Source organism: Sprattus sprattus (genome assembly GCF_963457725.1).
Source record: "Sprattus sprattus genome assembly, chromosome: 20".
In the NCBI taxonomy this organism is placed as follows: Eukaryota; Metazoa; Chordata; class Actinopteri; order Clupeiformes; family Clupeidae; genus Sprattus; species Sprattus sprattus.
In genome coordinates this window covers 25,750,416-25,770,415 of record NC_137918.1, presented here as the reverse complement: position 1 = coordinate 25,770,415, position 20,000 = coordinate 25,750,416, and the positions used below count along the sequence as shown (strand labels likewise).

The window sequence follows — 20,000 nt, the reverse complement described above, 5'->3', positions numbered from 1 at the left end:
ACACACACAGAAAAGCTGTGCTCCTTCTTTCATAAGCACATAATTCATACAAGGAATATATTAATACAAGTCACTTGATTATTATATTCTTAAGTCATTAACAGTGTTTGGAAATAATCTCTATTAATCCCTCCTTTTATCCGTTTCAATGGATAATCAAAAATGACAAACACAATCAAAATCACAAATCATCTTTCTTAAGCATTAATTATCAATTTCAATGGATAACTTCAAAATCATCATTCTGAGCTTCATCACATGGATTTTCGGAACAGAGAACATTACTGAGCATCACTCCATATCATCATCAGTCAATCACTCAAAAATGTCATCATTTCTCATCACACATTTGAATACTTTGCATTTGTAGGCCAACATAGTGAGCGTCGACTATGTGTGTTTCATTAGCTCGCCTAGGATTCAGATAACATTCAAACAAGGTTTCTTTGCTGTGTCCTTGAAGGCCTTCTGCCTTCTGCAGAACACATCGGTTGTTGAATATTACAGTGGGCAGGAAAATGTAAACAGTCTCTTTGTGGAAAATGTGTTTGGGCAGTCTGGTTCCCCCATCACGGATGATCTTTAGGTAGTCCCCATCTCTGGTGTTGTCAGGGACATGTGTGCAACATTGGACGCACCAGGGGCAGAGGGTAGATGCCAGGCCATTTGCTGCTGGGTTCAATGCCTTGTAGTCGTCTGGAATGCCTCAGGGAATGCCCAGGCTGTCGAAACCAGATCCCGCTGTCTCTCCTCCCTCGTACGGAATGCATTGGAACGTTCCTCAGGTACTGGTGTATCTTGGACCTGGGGGTAATCTGAAAAGGTTGTACTAACATTGTTCAAGCACAAGTCCCAGACCAACCCACATTCAGTGTAGCTCTTAGTTCACCATTCCCACATAACCACCACATATCAGCTATGGCTATATCCTGTACTTCAAGAAGTCTGCCATTCAAACACATCCCCGCAGTTTTACATTCAGATGAAGTATTTAACTGTATTTCTCTTCCATTATCAAGCACATATGTAATGGTTTTACATTATGTCCAGTGTCCTAGGTGTGCATCGTTCTTTTCCCCAGGTTTTAAATAGCATTCAAACAGAGCATCTTTGCTAATAATGTGTGGAGGTGGTGAAGCATTGTCTGGCACGTAGGGCCAGTTAAAATGTGAATAGTGATGCTGTATAGCTATCATTTATAAGCATGTTATTAGACCAATAATGTAAAATCCCACAGTCGTTACTAGGAGTCCCCCACATACTTTGGCCCATTTTGCGTAACCTCCCATGACTTTGCAGAGGAATAGACCTTTTACTCCACAATTTCCACTCGGTTCTAATCCCACAGGACAGTACTATATCTACTGCCAGCGTTTGAGACGAGAAGAATCTATACATCAACCCCCCTTTGTAGACTGGTCTTTCTGTCACTGCGGGCAATACCTGGAAACAGCAAAGAAAGATGGTCCTTACTCCTCTGCATCCGCCATCTGCAGGCTTACCCGTTTACAGTGAGTCAGATGTATCCACGTGGCTCTCTCAGCTATTTTGACTGTGGTAGATGTTGACAGTAGCTCTTGGTATGCTCTGTCCCACTTGGGCAAGTGGAAATGTTTTCTTTTGAGACTGTTGATTAGGACCCAGTCTCCTGGCCCAACCTTGGTTTCAGTCTCACAGTGTTCCTGTGTAGGGGAGAGAAGTCTGAGAGCATTTAGTTTCAAATATCATCTTTGCCAAGTATTTTCAATCTCTTCGTCTGTTTTGGCAAATGGTTTAAGAGTTTAGGCAGTATAGATTCTTCCATACATCATTTCAAACAGTGATATCTACATGCATGCTTAATATCACTAATTTCTCTCTCTGAATTGGCTTTCAATAGATCGGTTCTTTCTTTTCTACCAGTCCGGCTGACTGGAGGTTGTATGGGCAGTGATTGTCTATGGCTAGACAATATTTCTTTCTTCGTTGGGATTTAACTCAATAAAATCTATAACTGAATGTTAAAACATCTTTCAAACTACATAATTCAATAAGAAGTAAAACAATATAAAATCAATGATGAATGATTCACTTTCTTTCTCAAAAAATAAAAACAAGAACTAAAAATAGATGCTTACTATCCCCTCTTATTGAGGCATGTTTTCACCATGGCTCAATACTGCAGCATATCTTTTAGTATTGTGTCTTAATTTCTTCAAATGTGTATCTGTCTCAGATGGTTGTTGCAGCACAAGGTGTTTTACATAAAATTAATAAAAGCAAGTAGCAATAGCAATATCTGGAGTAAAATAATGGTCAACATCGTATCAGAACCTTATGTTCCAATAGGCTTCTTGGATTACTAAAATCATAATAAAAGAAATAAAAGTAATAAAACTTTCTGCTAGGTTAGTGGCCTTGTCTGCTTTGTGGTTTCTCAATGAAACCCTTTTGCACGTGTGTGCGCAATCAGGGCAATCAGTTCCGCTGCCTGTGCGGAATAGTGTGGAAGTAGTGGCCATGTGTTCAAGGTTTGTTTGCTTGAACCATCAGCAATAATAGCTAAATCTCTTCTGGAAAAAGGCATATCTCATAGGTTAGCTCTGGCTGCCATAGTTTTGATCTGTCCTCTGCTTTAAGTAAAAGTTTAGCTGGCTTAAATGTCACGCAGTGCTCAATAGTGATAAGGCTGTGAGAGCAAAACAAATTAAATAAAAAAATAAGCATGTGGAACTTTCAGTGTAAGCGTCTGTTTAGTACAATAGGAGCAGAGGCCTGCACCGCCAAGGCTGCAGCCACTCCTGCTTATAAACATTCAGACATTGCTTGGGCTACTGGATCTAGCCGTGTTGAATAATATGCCACTGGTCTCAACTTTAAGTCCCCCTTTATGCATTAACACAAATATCATATCATCTTTTCTTTTTGTTTTGTTTTTAGTCTACGGCTTGTACGAATGGCTTTGTCGTGTATATGCTAAGACATCATTTATATTCTAAATAACAGTTGTTTTAACTGCTCAAATGCCTGTTTTCCATCTTCAGGCTTTTTAATAATATGTCCAGCTGACACAGGCTAAGAATTAAGTAAACTCTGCAACATTTGTGTTTCTAACGCATGGTTTGGAATCCATTATCTACAGAAGTTAGTCATTAGTAGAAAATATTTCTTTGTGTCTGACAAAGGTGCTTTTTAAAAGATAGCTTTACTATAGTGGACCACCGCTGCTCATTTTGTGGCCTTGTTTCTGCTAAAATCTTCTTATCTGGAGAACAGCACAAGATGTTCAACAACAATTGACTGTCTCTCGAACTGTAGCTAAGTTTCAGCTCATGGCCTGTGAGAATATAGTCTTTTGAGCCAGCACTCAGCCCCCACCCATCCTGTGTTAGTCCAATGCATCAATCTAAGTTAATAGAGTTAGTGTGACAGGCTTACATTCTCTTTAAATCCTTTTTAGTGGCTAAACAGTGTATATTCTATGCCTAATAACATTTTGGGACACCATTGTTTAATTTATTCTAAAACCCATGTATTGTTGGAACAATCGTAATGCCCAACCCACATCATATCTCTTCCTAATAAGTTTGTAGAGCATGTTTTTTAAACATAATCTGCATTTTAAATATCTGTCCCGTTTCAGACTCTTCAAAAGTAATGGGTTATGTGTATGACTGCTTTTAGATGTCTCATTCTTTTTCTGTTCTGTGCATGCAATTCTCTAATTACTGCTCAGCAGGTACAGTTACACAAAACATAACAAAACAAAAAATCATCTAAAACAAAAAATGGCCCTCTTGCCAAAATAAACCAAAACAAAAATCATTGGCTTTCTTGCCACCATTAACGTAAGCTTTTCTCTATTTGGCGCAACCAATAATGCAAAAACATTTTCAAAGCTGAATTTACAATTTTCTTTTTGTTGTAGACATTTTAAATCCATCTCTTATTCCCTATATCATGTACATCCTCTGATTTTGACGCACTTTTACCCATTTCTAAGTCATTTTATGTATTTTTCTTAATACGTTTAACTGATATTGAAGCCTAACCTTTAAATTACTTTTAGTTTATTCTTCACACTAGGGTTAGTTATGTTTCTATTTTCAGACTCTCATAGTTTGTTCTTGAGATCGCAATGCTGAGTCAACCAGAGCCCGACCAGAGGTCCTCCATCTCACTCGTTTTCTGAGGAGGTTGAGGCCAGGGAATTTCCCTGGGATGATCAGTCCCCTACTGGTTCCGGGTCAAGGCATCTCAGTAATGCGAAATCAGTCCTTTAATTGCATACATTATGACTATAATTATCTGGTTTTACCCATTGTAAAAAGTTTGTCTCAACCCCACAGGAAAATAACACACAAGTATTAGTATATTAGAGTATCTCTGACTCTTTTTCTTTATCTCTTAAAGAGACTCCTTAAAATCCAAAATCTTGTTTCCACATATGTCTGTGCATTACACAGTCAGCATTTTCTTGTATTGCCATATGTTTCATGTCCCCTTCTAACTGGGATATGTCATCAATTTTAGATCCCTTGTTTCCCATTTTTTCTTATTGTTAAAATCCGGCTAGACAGGTATGTCTCTATATGTTTCAGACTATATCCTTCTCTATAGCCCTTTTTTCTTTCTTTTAACAATGCACCAAGAGGCCTACCAGAAGACCCAACAGGAAAACAAAAAGTGAAAAGTGTGTTCCCTTCATACAAGGCGAACAAGAATGTATACAGAAAATCCGGAGAAAATAGGCCTAGGGAGTTTTCAACTTCAGATGACACCTTCCTCCCAACCCTCAGGCAGAGGAGGTGTACAGCGCTCTTATATATAACCTTTATCGTTTCCAAAACGAACGATACCCTTCCTTCCAACCACCAGGCGAAGGAAGTGAACAGTGCTTATATCTCATATAGCGCGCGCTAGCCCTTCACGGCAACAGGCTTTTCATGCGTATACCCTTTAGTCGTTCAAAAAACAAACACTACCCTTTTCGAGGTGAACAGGAATATACCAACATATGCCTTGAGCGCTCTAAGAACATGAAAACTATAACAGAAGTCTCTCTAACTCTAGCAATTCGTTCAACACACGGGGCATACAGGAAAGTCCTATCAATTTTGTTCCCCTATCCACTCCGCAGCAAACATGCAAAAAGTTAGTGTCGACCCCATTTGAAGACAAGTGTACGCAAAACCGAAACAAACAAGAACCACATACTTTGTACACTTACATAAAACAACCAATATACTCACAAACAGTCGGAGTCCACCCCCTATAGTCAAATTCAATTCCTTCACTCTCGGCTCTCCCCGCTGGCAGGCCCTGGCCTCCTTTCCAATTCAATTTGGAGGTCTTTAGAAAAAACGGAGTCTCGTACTCCTCCATACGGTTCAGGTCCTGATGTTTAGCCCAGCAAGGAGAGTCGAAGAGGTTGTTGGAATCCCGGACGAGCCCCCAATTATGATAGGTGAAAAATCACCCTAGTTAGTACAGGACTCCGGAGCTGCATGAAAGTATATTTATTAGACAGACAAACAACAACAATTGCAATTGGGCTCCCCTACCAGCCGAGGCTGACAGTGAAGCAATGATAAACTCTTCGCACCAAGTTTATATAGTCAGAAGTTTAGCTTTGAGCAGGGATGATCACGTGGTGGATTTCTCACGTCCGAGGCTCCCTGTCTTGCAAGGATGGCAGTTTTGCACAAGGTCGGAAGAAGCACAGTTCCTTTCTTATCTCCTCTGGTCTAAACATGCTCTTGTTCATATGCAGACTTAGTGGCACCTAATATTCTAGTTACACACACACACAGAAAAGCTGTGCTCCTTCTTTCATAAGCACATAATTCATACAAGGAATATATTAATACAAGTCACTTGATTATTATATTCTTAAGTCATTAACAGTGTTTGGAAATAATCTCTATCATTGACTGTGTAGGCGTTGTATACTAGATCGTTAGAGGGATAAATAGATGGTTGGATGGAAAGATGACAGAGGAAGAGTTTTAGTCTTAGTTGTATTGTGTGTATTTTGAAACTGTGTTGTCTGTCTCTTTATTACTGTGATTCTCATCTATATTACTTAATTTGAATGTGTGTGTCTACAGGCTGAGTAACTGTAACCTCACAGAGAAGAGCTGTGCAGCTTTATCTTCAGCTCTCAGCTCAAACTCTTCCAGTCTGAGGCAGCTGCACCTGCATGACAATAATCTGGGAGATTCAGGAGTGGAGCTGCTTTCTACTGGTCTGGAGCATCCAAACTGTAGACTGGAGGAACTGGAGTAAGTCTTTCTGTTTGTGTGTGTGAGTGTATCTGTATATGTGTGTGCACACATTAATGTCTGTCTGTCACATAGAGTAACTGAAACACACACTCTTTCTGCCTCTCTCTCTCTCCCTCTCTGCCAGTTTCTGTGTGTGTGTGTGTGTGTGTGTGTGTGTGTGTGTTGTGTGTGTGTGTGTGTGTGTGTGTGTGTGTGTGTGTGTGTGTGTGTGTGTGTGTGTGTGTGTGTGTGTGTGTATGTGAGTGTGTGAGTGTGTGAGTTTGTCTGTGTATATGTTTATGCACACATTATTGTCTGTCTCTCTCTAACTCACTGAGGAACTCTGTGCTCTTTCACCTGCAGCCATACGCATTTTTGTGTGTGTGTGTGTGTGTGTGTGTGTATGTGTGTGTGTGTGTGTTTGTGTGTTTGTAAGTGTTGGTATTCCAAATGATCATAACTGTCCAGGTGTTGTATACTAGATTGTTAGAGGGATAAATGGATGGTTGGATGGATAGATGAAGGAGGTAGAGTTTTAGTCTTAGTTGTATCGTGTGTTTTATGAAATTGTGTTGTCTGTCTCTTTATTGCTGTGATTCTCATCTATATGCCATATGAGTGTGTGAGTGTGTCTGTGTATATGTGCATGCACACACTATTGTCTGTCTGTAACAAAAAGTCACTGAAACACACACACACACTCGCTCTCAAACTCACACTCACACTCACACACACACACACACACACACACACACACACACACACACACACACACTCACACTCACACTCACACTCACATATTCACACACTGAGGAACTCTGTGCTCTTTCACCTGCAGCCATAATCATTTAAGTGTGTGTGTGTGTGTGTGTGTGTGTGTGTGTGTGTGTGTGTGTGTGTGTGTGTGTGTGTGTGTGTGTGTGTGTTGGTATTCTAAATTATCTCTACTGTCTAGCTGATGTATACTAGATCGAAGGATGGATGAATGAGGGAGAGTTTTAGTATTAGTTTGGAGCAAGAGCGAATCAGCGTCTCTGTGTGACACAGACAAACACACATTTCTCTGTCTTTGACACAGATACACTGATTCACTCTTTCTCTCTCTCTCTCTCTCCCTCTCTCTCTCTCCCTCTCTCTATCTCTCTCTCTCTCTCTCTCTCTCTCTCTCACACACACACAAACACACACGCAATCTAATGTGTTATACCTGCAGGTGAGAGCACAGTAGAGAACTCGTGGAGATCATCATTGCTGTGTGTATGTGTGTGTGTGTGTGTGTGTGTGTTTGTGTGTGTGTGTGTGTGTGTGTGTGTGTGTGCGTGCGTGTGAAGAAATTCATCTGAAATGCTACAATGTTTCATTACCCCCTCTGCGACAATTTCTGTGGTTGAGTAGAACTAAAAGTGTCATTTCAGAAACAGCAACACTTCATACTACCACTAGAAGTCTACTGTAGCCCTAATGCTGATCCATGGTGTCTTCTGTATTTGGAACCATATTTTTCTAAAGTTCACATTCACAGCAGCGTTCTCCCTTGACTTACTGTAAATCTTGAGAGAGAAAAAATCTTTAGCATACCTTTCCAATCCTACAGTTCCCAACTCCCCACACATATTTCAAGCCAAGCAGCTTCATGACACCAAGAACAAACTTTTTGATTGGTTGGTTTGCCTGTTCCAATACTGTAGATACCACTGTTGAGTGTGGTAAATGTAGTCTTTATGGGTAAACAGTCTTAGTGATGAAGTGGATAGTGTCGCTGCCTCATAAGCAGTTGACTGGGATTCAATTGCTGGGCAATGCAGGATGCCATTGAAAGTCACTTCGGATAAAAATACCTGACAGAGATCATTTCGAAGCACTGTTAATGCCTTAAGAATATATTAATATAAATATAATAAAAAGTGCCTTGTATTAATAATTACCTTGTATCAATCATTTGCTTATGTAAGCAGGGACATAGATTTTATGTTTTTCTGTGTATGTGCAACTTTTAAAGATTATTAGGTGCCACTTAGTCTACATATGTGCAAGAGCATGTTTGGGTCAGAGTTGATAAGGAGGGTAGAACTGTGCTTCTTTCGACCTCGTGTAAAACTGACACCCTTGCCAGACAGGAAGCATAGTAAAATTACCTTTTAGTTCAGCAGACAAAGCCCTTTGTGTGCACAGTCTCACTGGTGCCTTCTTTCTCTCAGCCCTGCTTTTCATTGTCTCTTTAAAACCCCTGTTTTGACTGGTTGCTGCTCAGTGCCAAACTGGTCTAACAGTTTTCCTCTGTGCTTTCAATTAGTGGACTTGACCTCCCTAGTCCCCAGAGCAGCTCCCCAGGGTCCTAGAGACAGGCCAGTACAGCCCTGGTGCAGTATATGCCGTCCACAACCATCCCTAAGGGCATTTGCCAATGTTTAGCCCTAGTGGGACCCAAAGAGTAGCTGTCTGTTTTCTCAAATTGTTATTCAAATGTGTCTACATGTTGAGGTGTTGTTGCCTAACAGTTTGTGTGTTTGTGTTTGTGTCTACAGTCTGTGGTTCTGTGGCCTTACAGTAAGAAGCTGCTCATCTTTAGCTTCAGCTCTCAAATCAAACCCCTCCAGTCTGAGAGTGCTGGACATGGGTCAGAATAATCTGGGAGATTCAGGAGTGGATCTGCTTTCTACTGGCTTGAAGCATCCAAACTGCAGACTGGAGGAACTACAGTAAGATCATGTTTTCATGTTTGTGATATTGTCATGTGTTTTTTGCTTGCAATTATGATCCACTGGACTGTCCCCATCTCCTTATCTTCCTAAATGAATACCAAAAGACTCTAAATAAACAGGGGGAACTGGATATTTCACCTAAATGTAAAGATAAATATCCTCTACTTTTGCTCAAGTCCGCAAAAAGTTGCATTGCAAAAAAGTATGACACCTCTTTAGAGTACGTATTGCAATACCAAATAAATTAATCTGAGCTCCTTTAATGTTTAATGACTGCTCTGTGCGACAATTTCTGTGGTTAAGTAGAACTAAAAGTGTAATTTCAGAAACAGCAGCACAACCTAATTCACACCATCACTGGTTCTGTCCTCCAAAAAATACAGACTTTAAAGTTGGGACAATCTGATCACATTTAAGAACTGCTGTTCAAAATCCGGTTTAACCTGGCACCCCCACCACTATGCAGCCTAGTCAAGTTTAGAACATCAGCAACCAGTGCTACTCGAGGGGCAGCAAGAGGAGACTGTGATATTCCTTTAAAAAAAGTGTATTTGGACAGTCGGTTTTCTCAGTTAGGTCAGCCCAGGAATGGAACCATCTCCCTCAGAAAATTAGAGAATCAACCTCATTTAACAGCTTTAAAATACATCTTAAAACATGGTTAATAAATAACCAAAAATGTGAGCATTAGTGGGTCAGTAGAACTTATATATTGGTATTTTATTTTATTTTATTTTATTTTATTTTATTTTATTTTATTTTATTTTATTTTATTTTATTTTATTTTATTTTATTTTATTTTATTTTATTTTATTTTATTTTATTTTATTTTTATTTTGTCAATGTCATGTTTGTATACACTGTATGTATATGTGTATATATGTGTTAATGCCTTTTTATGTTGTTTAGCCATCAACATGCTGGCAGGGGGACTGCCAAGGGAAACTAGCCTTTTGGCTACAATTGGGTGCATTTACAGTACATTTTAATGTTTATTAATGTACACTGTCGCTCTTAAACAAATAAACAAACTGAAACTGAAGCATACTACCACTAGAAGTCTACTTTAGCCCTAATGCTGATCCATGGTGTCTTCTGTATTTTGAACCATATTTTTCTAAAGTTCATATTCACAGCAGCGTTCTCCCTTGATTTACTGTAAATCTTGAGAGAGAAAAAATATGTAACATACCTTTCTACTCCTACAATCCCCAACTCCCCACACCTATTTAAAGCCAAGCAGCTATCATGACACCAAAAACAAACTTTTTGATCGGTTGGTTTGCCTGTTCCAATACTGAAGATACCACTATTGAGTGTGGTAAATGTAGTCTTTGTGGGTAAACAGTCTTAGTGATAAAGTGGATAGTGTCGCTGCCTCATAAGCAGTTGACTGGGATTCAATTGCTGGGCAATGCAGGATGCCATTGAAAGTAACTTCGGATAAAAGTACCTGACAGAGATAATTTCAAAGCACTGTTAATGCCTCACGAATATATAAATATAATGAAAAATGCCTTGTATTTATAATAACCTTGTATTAATCATGTGCTTATGTAAGCAGGGACATGTATTTTATGTCCTTCTGTGTATGTGCAACTTAGATTACTAGGTGCCACTTAGTCTGCATATGTGCAAGAGCATGTTTGGGTCAGAGTTGATAAGGAGGGTAGAACTGTGCTTCTTTCGACCTTGTGAAAAACTGACGTCCTTGCCAGACAGGAAGCATAGTAAGATGACCTTTTAGTTCAGCAGACAAAGCCCTAGGTTTGCACACAGTCTCACTGGTGGCTTCTCTCTCTCAGCCCTGCTTTTCATTGTCTCTTAAAAACCCCTGTTTTGACTGGTTGCTGCTCAATGCCAAACTAGTCTAGCAGTTTTCCGCCGGCCCTTCAATTAGTGGACCCGACCTCCCTAATCCCCAGAGCAGCTCCCAAGGGTCCTAGAGACTGCCCAGTACAGCCCTGGTGCAGTATGTGCCGTCCACAACCTTCCCTAAGGGCATTTGCCAACATTTAGCCCAAGTGGAACCCAAAGAGTAGCTGTCTGTTATTCAAATAAATTGTTATTCAAATTTGTCTACATGTTGAGGTGTTGTTGCCTAACAGTTTGTGTGTTTGTGTTTACAGTCTGCAGTACTGTGGCCTTACAGTAAGAAGCTGCTCATCTTTAGCTTCAGCTCTCAAATCAAACCCCTCCAGTCTGAGAGTGCTGGACCTGGAAGGAAGCTTCCTGGAGCAGTCTTGTTTGGAGCGGCTTTCTGCTCTAAAGAAAGATCCTAAATATAAGCTGACTGAACTACAGTAAGTAATGAATACAGCACGTACAATAACATTCCATGTTATCCACTGTGCATACAAACATGTGTCACTGTGTCAATTTATCATCTCCATATAGGATATATTTGGATATGTGCGATGTGCAAAATATTATAATAAGATAATAATCTGTGTGATGTGTAAAATGTCATTAGCAGACATTTCCTGGAAAACCTTTAATCAGTCATTAGTCTGACTTGAGCAGAGCTATTATTTGCACATGTCAGTGTGGAGGAATCCTAATGGGGAAACCTCATACAGTAGTGAGGATGATGTGATCTACAAAATCTCCTCAACAGGTATTAACTGGGCAGCCATCAATCATCCATCAGTCTGACTGGAGCAGAGCTGCTGCAGATGCTGCAGTTTCCAGACACTCAGTACTAGATGATCATCCAGCTGCCCCACGGATCAGCACTGTGTGTCTACCTGTCCACTGCTACACTTTAAAGGGTTATTTAGTTTTCTAGTGATACATGATCACCATCTCTATTCAAACTACTTGTGATGCCGCATTTCCTAGGCGCGACCTAAAGGTGGACGCAATGGACTTTCGTTTTTCTTTAAACCGCCAACGGAGACTTCTACAGTCCTTATTTTACTTTCCCACATAACGCTCTGAACTGGTTCATCTTGACTGGCATGTGTGGAAGCATAGGGGTGCACACTTATTAACAATTATTAACACAACGCCAAACATTTCACACCACACTCATACATTTACTATCCATTTAATTGTACATATATTCTTCTGTCAAATCACTGATTATAAGTCTTTGTACATAGCAAATGAATTAGAATGGCCGACAGTGTACATACCATGCCTGTTTGAAAGAGTTCTTGCTGCCATTGAATCTTTCCCTGTCTCAGATTGGGGCAGGTTCACGAGGAAGGTTTTGCCTTTGTGAAATCAATTAATTGTGTTTTAAGGTTTTCAATGGAGAATGTGACTTTTAACAATTGCTATAATTATTTTGAAGGCTTGACTTTGTACTTTGTATAATGTGTATTTCTTTGACACATGATTTCACCCCTGTGCTGTGGGCCTGTGGTGATATGGTTGTATGGTGGTATGAGTTCAGCTACCTGATGAAAGGGTTGACGTAGTAGTGGTTGGTAGGCTTCTTTAGTGAGAGTTTGTTTGGTGAGCTGAGTCTATGCTCTTCTCTAACATCTTCAGAAGCGTGAGGATGATGTCTTTTTTATTGTGTGTTTATGTGAAGATGTAATTCTGGCTGTGCATATACAGCTGTTTGTAAAATATATTTAGTTTCAATTTGTATAAAGTCTTTTTTTTTCTTGGATAATGTTCATCTTTCTTGGATTATAAACTTGGTGGATGATATGCCAATCCACAGAGTTTTTGTCTCCTTGCTGTCTTTTCAGCCTACCCTAAAAGACCCTTGACACAGTTACCCTTTGACATTTGGTGGCAGCGGTCGAATGAGAGAAGTATGGTTGGTGGATGCTTGATGAATGCCTCTCTGTCTGTCTGTCTGTATGTATGTATGTCTGTGTGTGTGTCTGTCTGTCTGTCTGTCTGTCTGACTGTCTGTCTGTATGTAGTAATGAAACATAGGATAATGTATTAAAGGCGAAATATGTTTTGTCAAATTTAGCTAAATGCTCCTCACTGTCCTCTAGCCGTCTATTCAGTCTGTGCTCTAAAAACACTCTGGTGTTCGTTCACAGTCCCAGCTCTGTAAATGGCACACAAACATAGTGGCAGAGTGACAGAGCCTGAAACATTTACAGCCAATCAACACGTTGCTTGAAGAGCAGGGACACAAGGGGCGTAATTTGATTGGCTGTTGAGCTAACATATAAATGATCTTTTGGCAGAAATACAGACTGCATCTTTAAGATAGAATGTTAGGATACCTTTATGGGGAATGAAGTAGTGGTGATGTGTGCAGAATATTCTGGAACAATGCTGCTGCCTCTCTCCCCTGTGTGTGATGTTGTTAACAGTAGCTGCTGCCTCTCTCCCCTGTGTGTGATGTTGTTAACAGAAGCTGCTGCCTCTCTCCTCTGTGGGTGATGTTGTTAACAGTAGCTGCTGCCTCTCTCCCCTGTGTGTGATGTTGTTAACAGTAGCTGCTGCCTCTCTCCCCTGTGTGTGATGTTGTTAACAGTTGCTGTCACATGATGTGAAATGACTCCCAGTGTTGAGGGGTGACACTGGACAGAGTTACTCACTGTGTGCACTTTAGTGTAGTTCCTTTAATATATGACTGGTGTTCACACATGACCGGAAGGTGGTCAGATCTCAGGTCAGGATGAGTGTTCAGTGATCTGAATGATGTGAATGATGAGACCTTCTTCAGATAGTGACTCTGACTGGATGGAATCATTTCTCAACTGGATGTGGGATTGATTGGAATTGGAAAAACAAGAGAATCTGGTTCTTGAGTCTGAAATAACAGTGAGTGTTGAAATAAAGTAGGTTTGCCTGATCAGACTGTACATTAATCCACAGGGAATAAAAAACATCAGAGGCCATCAGAAATGTTAGTGACAATACTACAATCACTACAGCCATTCCTATTTCACATGAGGGAGAAACACACATGAGAGTGTCCTTCAAAGAATTGGTGACAAACATATGTACTGTATATACGTCAATGTCAATATGTATCAATATGTATCTACATATGCCAATATGCAAATATACACATGTATACAGTGCTGGATGGATGGACAGACATGGGGATGGATGATTGAAAGCTTTAGATTGGAGTTCAGATTCAAATCCACCTGAATGGACAGTCATGCAGCCTGTGGCTCAACTCTGTTCAGGAGTCTGAGGTCAGCAACCACAGCTGTCAATCTGACCAGCACTCTGTGGGAGGGAGATAAACTAATGTGGTGTTTCTAAATGACTGAGGTGACGGACACCTGTCAGTCAAATAGAGGAAGTGAGAAAATCTATTTTAACATGCTGTACTGAGGAGACTGAGATCATGTGAACATCCTCTGAAAGAGCTGCTACCATGAGCTGAGTTCAGTCATCTGTAGCAGCTCTGCACCTGTTCTCAGATCAGTCTTCTGAGGGCTCTGATTCTCTCCTGCTGAGGGAGGTTTTTGTACGGCGCTCTAACACTGTGTGAATGGATATGAATAACCACTCTGACCACAGTAATAATCTGCAGCATCTTCAGGCTGGACTCTGCTGATGGTCAGAGTGAACTGTGTACCAGACCCACTCCCACTGAAACGATCTGGAACACCAGACTGACGATTTGATGCCTGATAGATCAGCAGTTTAGGAGCTTCTCCAGGTTTCTGGGAGTACCAGTGGAGATAGGTACTCATACTCTGACTGGCAGTGCAGCTGATAGAGACAGTTTCTCCAGGCTGAACAGACTTTGATGAAGAAGACTGAGTCAGAATTATATCAGCTGATGACGCTGTTGAAAAGAAAGAGGAATATTAGAACTGACACATTTGAAAGGCTTGGATTCAATATTAGCAGTAAGATGTGAGATAAAGCAGTCTCTTACCTTGTGCTATGAGTCCCATAGCTAGTAGGATTACAGTAACATAAATCATCTTTAAGGTTCTTCTCATTGGCAGTAAAGCACTGAAGCCCTCTGATCCACAGAGGGACTCTTAAAGTAGATGGAGCTGTAAGGTGTGTTTCAGTCACCATGCAAAACTCTCTCTCTCACACACACACACACACACACACACAAACACACACACACACACACACAAACACACACACACACACACACACACACAAACACACACACACACACACACACACACACACACACTCACATAATTTATACTAAACTTGGTGTTTGTTATCAGTAGGAGTGGATGTGCAGCGACTCAGTACATCTAAAGCACTGGATTTAATGTGAGGGGAATTAACACTCATTTTGAAGTAAGTGCAGAATTAAATATTCTAAACGTATTGAATGATCATGTTTTAAAGCTTTACTCACACCAACAGGGCCTGTTTTAAACTGGGGCATGAAGTTGTATGAAATATACAAGGCAGGCTTAACATGCAAACCTTTGTTTAGGAGTGTCTGAATGGGATTACTATGTATTGTAAAATGAATTAAACAAATGATACAAAGGTAAGCTATGCAAATGTGTGGGGTACTTTACTAGCCAAAATTAAACTATCCAAGTTTAAATATATATATATATATATATATATATATATATATATATATAATCTTGTTTTGAAAATTATTTTTATATGAGTCAAAAAGTATTACAATAAGGATTACCCTTTCTCTAAAAGAAAATTGCGATCCAAAGCGTGTCAGAGTACTTGAGACTGCTGGAGTTTGTGCAGGAGGTTTTTGTACGGGCGTTTAATGAGTCTGTATCACTGTGGTGGACTTTTGGTGGAGGAACCAGACTGTCTGTTGGAAGTAAGTAACAATTTGATACATTTCCCACTGCAGGAAAACATCATAGTGTACAATATTCAAGGAAATGACAGCATGCAGTATTTCTGTATATTTTAACTGCTGATTTAACGTCTTGTCATAGTTTTGAATGTCTTATACTGACCTAATGTCTCTCCAAGAATGACAATAAGGTTTTGATGAAACAGAAATGTTTTTGACATGCTTGCTGAAGTTGAAAGTGGAATAGTTTATAATAATAATTACGTACTTCAATTTTTTTTAGAATTTTTCTGTGTTGTTATCTTAACTTAGGCTTCCTCCCCTGATTTAACAACTCATTCAGCAGCGTTACATTTGTGTCTTTTCTCAATACATTTTAGAATTTTAGTTCCACTGTAACATAGTTTTGCAAATTAAACAGTCATAGAAAAAGCCATTTGAACGTCAGCCATACGTAGTTATTAAACATTTGGAAGTTTTCAGTTCACAGGTCATATTCTCTTCTAGTGATATTATTCTGCTATCATACACAAATAATTGATCTAATGGTTGTCTGGTTCTGCTGGTCTGAAGAATTCGGAACAATATCTGATGTAACAGCAATTTCAATTCATAACTTCTACATCATCATACATAATGTGAATATTTTACCTTACAACTTTTCATATCTTAAATAGGAAATATTTACTTTGAGATGGAATAAATAGCTTATGTTTTTGCAAAACAATAGCAAACATAATAAATAGCTTATGTTTTACTTTGCAAAACAATTTGGTCAATCGCCTTTGTAATGACATGACAGATGTATATATTTTTTAGTTATAATGAAAAAAGTAAAATATTGGTGTGTTGCCGCCTAAATCAGTGGAGCATTTCCAGTGTTCAGTTTGTCTTGATGAAACAGTAAAGAGTGAGAAGTGAAAGCTTCAATGCAAATAAAGGCCTGTGAGTTGAGTCATGACCCCCACAGAGGAAGAGGTTGAGCTGACATGAAAGTGTGCTGCTGCTCCTCCAGTCAGCTGATGTTGGGGCCAGAGGCATCCTAAGTGTGTTTCACATGCGCCTCCCTCTCCTCTCTTCTCCTCTCTTCTCCTCTCCTCTCCTCTCCTCTCCTCTCCTCTCCTCTCCTCTCCTCTTCTCTCCTCTGCCTTTATCTCCTTACCCCTCCTCTCCTCTCCTCTCCTCTCCTCTCCTCTCCCCTCCTCTCCTCTCCTCTCCTCTCCTCTCCTCTCCTCCTCTCCTCCATCTCTGCTGTGTCTGGTCTGCAGCTGATACTCGGCCCAGCCTGAGGCTGCTTCCCCCCTCCAGTGTGGAGCTGCAGCAGGGGAAGGCCACACTCATGTGCCTGGCCACCAAGGGCTTCCCCTGGGACTGGAGGCTGAGCTGGAAGGTGGACGGGAGCAGCAGGAGCTCCGCGGGGAGCCAGAGCCCTGCACTCCTGGAGAAGGACGGCCTCTACAGCTGGAGCAGCACCCTCACCCTCACCCAGGACCAGTGGAGGAAGGGGGCAAAGGTCACCTGTGAGGCCACACAGGGCAACCAGCATCTCGTCACTCAGGATATCAAGATGGGAGACTGCTCCGAGTAGAGACAGAGCACTCACACACGCTTACACAGTGGGATAAACACACACACATACTCCACATGCACACACACACGCACAGACTGATAGGCAAACACATACTCTTACGTGTTCACATACAGTATATACTGTATTCTGGTATTACCTCAATGTGCTTCAGGTTGTCACATGTGCCAATATCGTATTGTGTATGTTTTGATGCTTTATGTGACCTACAGACAAAAATAAAAAGCTTGATCATTATCATTGTCATTCAGTCCTTTTATTATTGTTTTGTGGGGAAATTAAATCCCATTCAATTAAATGTATTTTATATAGCACCAAAATAATAAAATTGTCTCAAGGCGCCCACAGAGCCCAAGGCCTGAACCCCCTTAGAGCAAGCACAATGGTGACAGGGGCAAGGAACTCCCTGTTAATCAGGAAGAAACCTTAAGCTGAACCTCGGCACATAAGAGGGGGCTCATAGTCTTGGAGACGGCCGGGTAGAGATAGAAAAAGGAAGGGGATGGGGGGAGGGAGAAGGAGAGGGAGGAGAAGGAGAGGGGAAATCATGTTTAAGATGTTGATAGTGTGGTGGGGGTGGGGGTGGGTCTGTGTAGGTGTAGGCCGAGGGTTTCTACAAGTAGATCAGGTGGAGAGACTACAGCAGCATCCCACAGCAGAGATAGACTAGACAAGGAGAGGAAAAACACCTCACACACACACACACACACACACACACACACACACACACACACACACACACTCACATGCACACAAACACACACACACACGCACACATGCACGCACAAACACACACCCACCCATGCACACACACACACACAAAGACGCACACATGCACGCACAACACACAACCACCCACGCACACACACACACATGAACGCTGGATATTAAAAGGGGAGACTATTCGGAGTAGAGACATAGCACTTACGCAGACGTACACAGGCAGAGAAACAGACGCAGCCACACACACACGCACACACACACACACACACACACACACACACACACACACACACACACACACACACACACACACACACACTCACACATACATGCACAACATTTTATATGTTACCTGTTACCTATCCACTTTGTGACTAGTGGCACATAAGGCCTTTTGACCAAATTTGATATAGTATTGCTTAAACAATCCAAGAAACGCTTTGTCTTTTCATTTTCACTCATGTGTGTTTTTAGATGTGTAGCTTTTGCTGCTTTATTTCATATAATATAAAGATAAAGAAAATGAGTCAGAATGTTTGTTTTATTTAATCAGGACTTCACCAAAAGCTCCTCTAAACTAAAAGCTTCACACGTTCACTGTAATGATTTAAAATCAGGAGTGTTTATATCTCTACAAGATGAAGGGAGATCAAATTACTGTAATGATTTAAAATCAGGAGTGTTTCTACCTCTACAAGATGAAGGGAGAACACATTACTGTAATGATTTAAAATCAGGAGTGTTTCTCTCTCTACAAGATGAAGGGAGAACACATTACTGTAATGATTTAAAATCAGGAGTGTTTATATCTCTACAAGATGAAGGGAGAACACATTACTGTAATGATTTAAAATCAGGAGTGTTTCTACCTCTACAAGATGAAGGGAGAACACGTGACTGTAATGATTTAAAATCAGGAGTGTTTCTCTCTCTACAAGATGAAGGGAGAACACATTACTGTAATTATTTAAAATCAGGAGTGTTTATATCTCTACAAGATGAAGGGAGATCAAATTACTGTAATGATTTAAAATCAGGAGTGTTTCTACCTCTACAAGATGAAGGGAGAACACGTTACTGTAATGATTTAAAATCAGGAGTGTTTCTCTCTCTACAAGATGAAGGGAGAACACATTACTGTAATGATTTAAAATCAGGAGTGTTTCTATCTCTACAAGATGCAACAAATATCATTCATGTTCATGTCAACATAAGAAAGGATTTGTGAACCTTTCTGTTACCTGAATGTAATAATATTTCATTAATCTAACGCTAGTACATAGTTGTATCGAGGAGAAGGTTAAGTTTGTGAATGATGGGTATTCATCTTACTTGTGGATATGAGGGGAAAAGAGGGTGGATCTGCTAGATGTTTCTAAATGACTGACAGGATGGACACTGGACACCTGTCAGTCAAATAGAGGAAGTGAGAGATCTATTTTAACATGCTGTACTAATAGGACTGAGATCATGTGCACATCCTCTGAAAGAGCTGCTACCATAAGCTGAGTTCAGTCATCTGCAGCAGCTCTGCACCTGTTCTCAGATCAGTCTCCTGAGGGCTCTGATTCTCTCCTGCTGAGGGAGGTTTTTGTACGGCGCTCTAACACTGTGTGAATGGATATTCATTACCCTGCTGACAGTAATAATCTGCAGCATCTTCAGGCTGGACTCTGCTGATGGTCAGAGTGAACTGTGTACCAGACCCACTCCCACTGAAACGATCTGGAACACCAGACTGACGAGATGTTGCATAATAGATCAGGAGTTTAGGAGCTTCTCCAGGTTTCTGGGAGTACCAGCTCAGAACATTGCCAACACTCCGACTGGCTGTGCAGCTGATAGAGGCAGTTTCTCCAGGCTGAACAGACTTTGATGAGGAAGACTGAGTCAGAATTATATCAGCTGATGACGCTGTTGAAAAGAAAGAGGAATATTAGAACTGACACAATTAAAAGGCTTGGATTCAATATTAGCAGTAAGATGTGAAATGCAACAGTCTCTCACCTTGTGCTATGAGTCCCATAGCTAGTAGGATTGCAGTAACATAA

General features: G+C 40.6%; 1 protein-coding gene and 1 gene segment (V, D, J or C); one reads left to right on the top strand and one right to left on the bottom strand.

Annotated features, from left to right (window-relative positions):
* The window catches only part of LOC308381707 (protein NLRC3-like), a gene marked incomplete at both ends in the record, with an annotated part of 39,661 nt that extends 22,435 nt beyond the window's left edge, over nucleotides 1-17,226 (top strand). The window contains 5 exons of the mRNA XM_080859285.1: nucleotides 6,090-6,263; nucleotides 8,771-8,944; nucleotides 11,077-11,250; nucleotides 15,544-15,659; nucleotides 16,907-17,226. Coding sequence (XP_080715411.1) covers nucleotides 6,090-6,263; nucleotides 8,771-8,944; nucleotides 11,077-11,250; nucleotides 15,544-15,659; nucleotides 16,907-17,226 — 958 coding nt within the window. The remainder of the gene's footprint in view (nucleotides 1-6,089; nucleotides 6,264-8,770; nucleotides 8,945-11,076; nucleotides 11,251-15,543; nucleotides 15,660-16,906) is intronic.
* A 2,326-nt stretch (nucleotides 17,227-19,552) lies between these two features.
* On the bottom strand, nucleotides 19,553-19,975 carry LOC308381705 (putative non-functional immunoglobulin kappa variable 6D-41). The segment is given in 2 exons: nucleotides 19,957-19,975; nucleotides 19,553-19,863 (listed from the first exon to the last, which is right to left on the bottom strand).
* Between the last annotated feature and the right edge of the window lie 25 nt (nucleotides 19,976-20,000).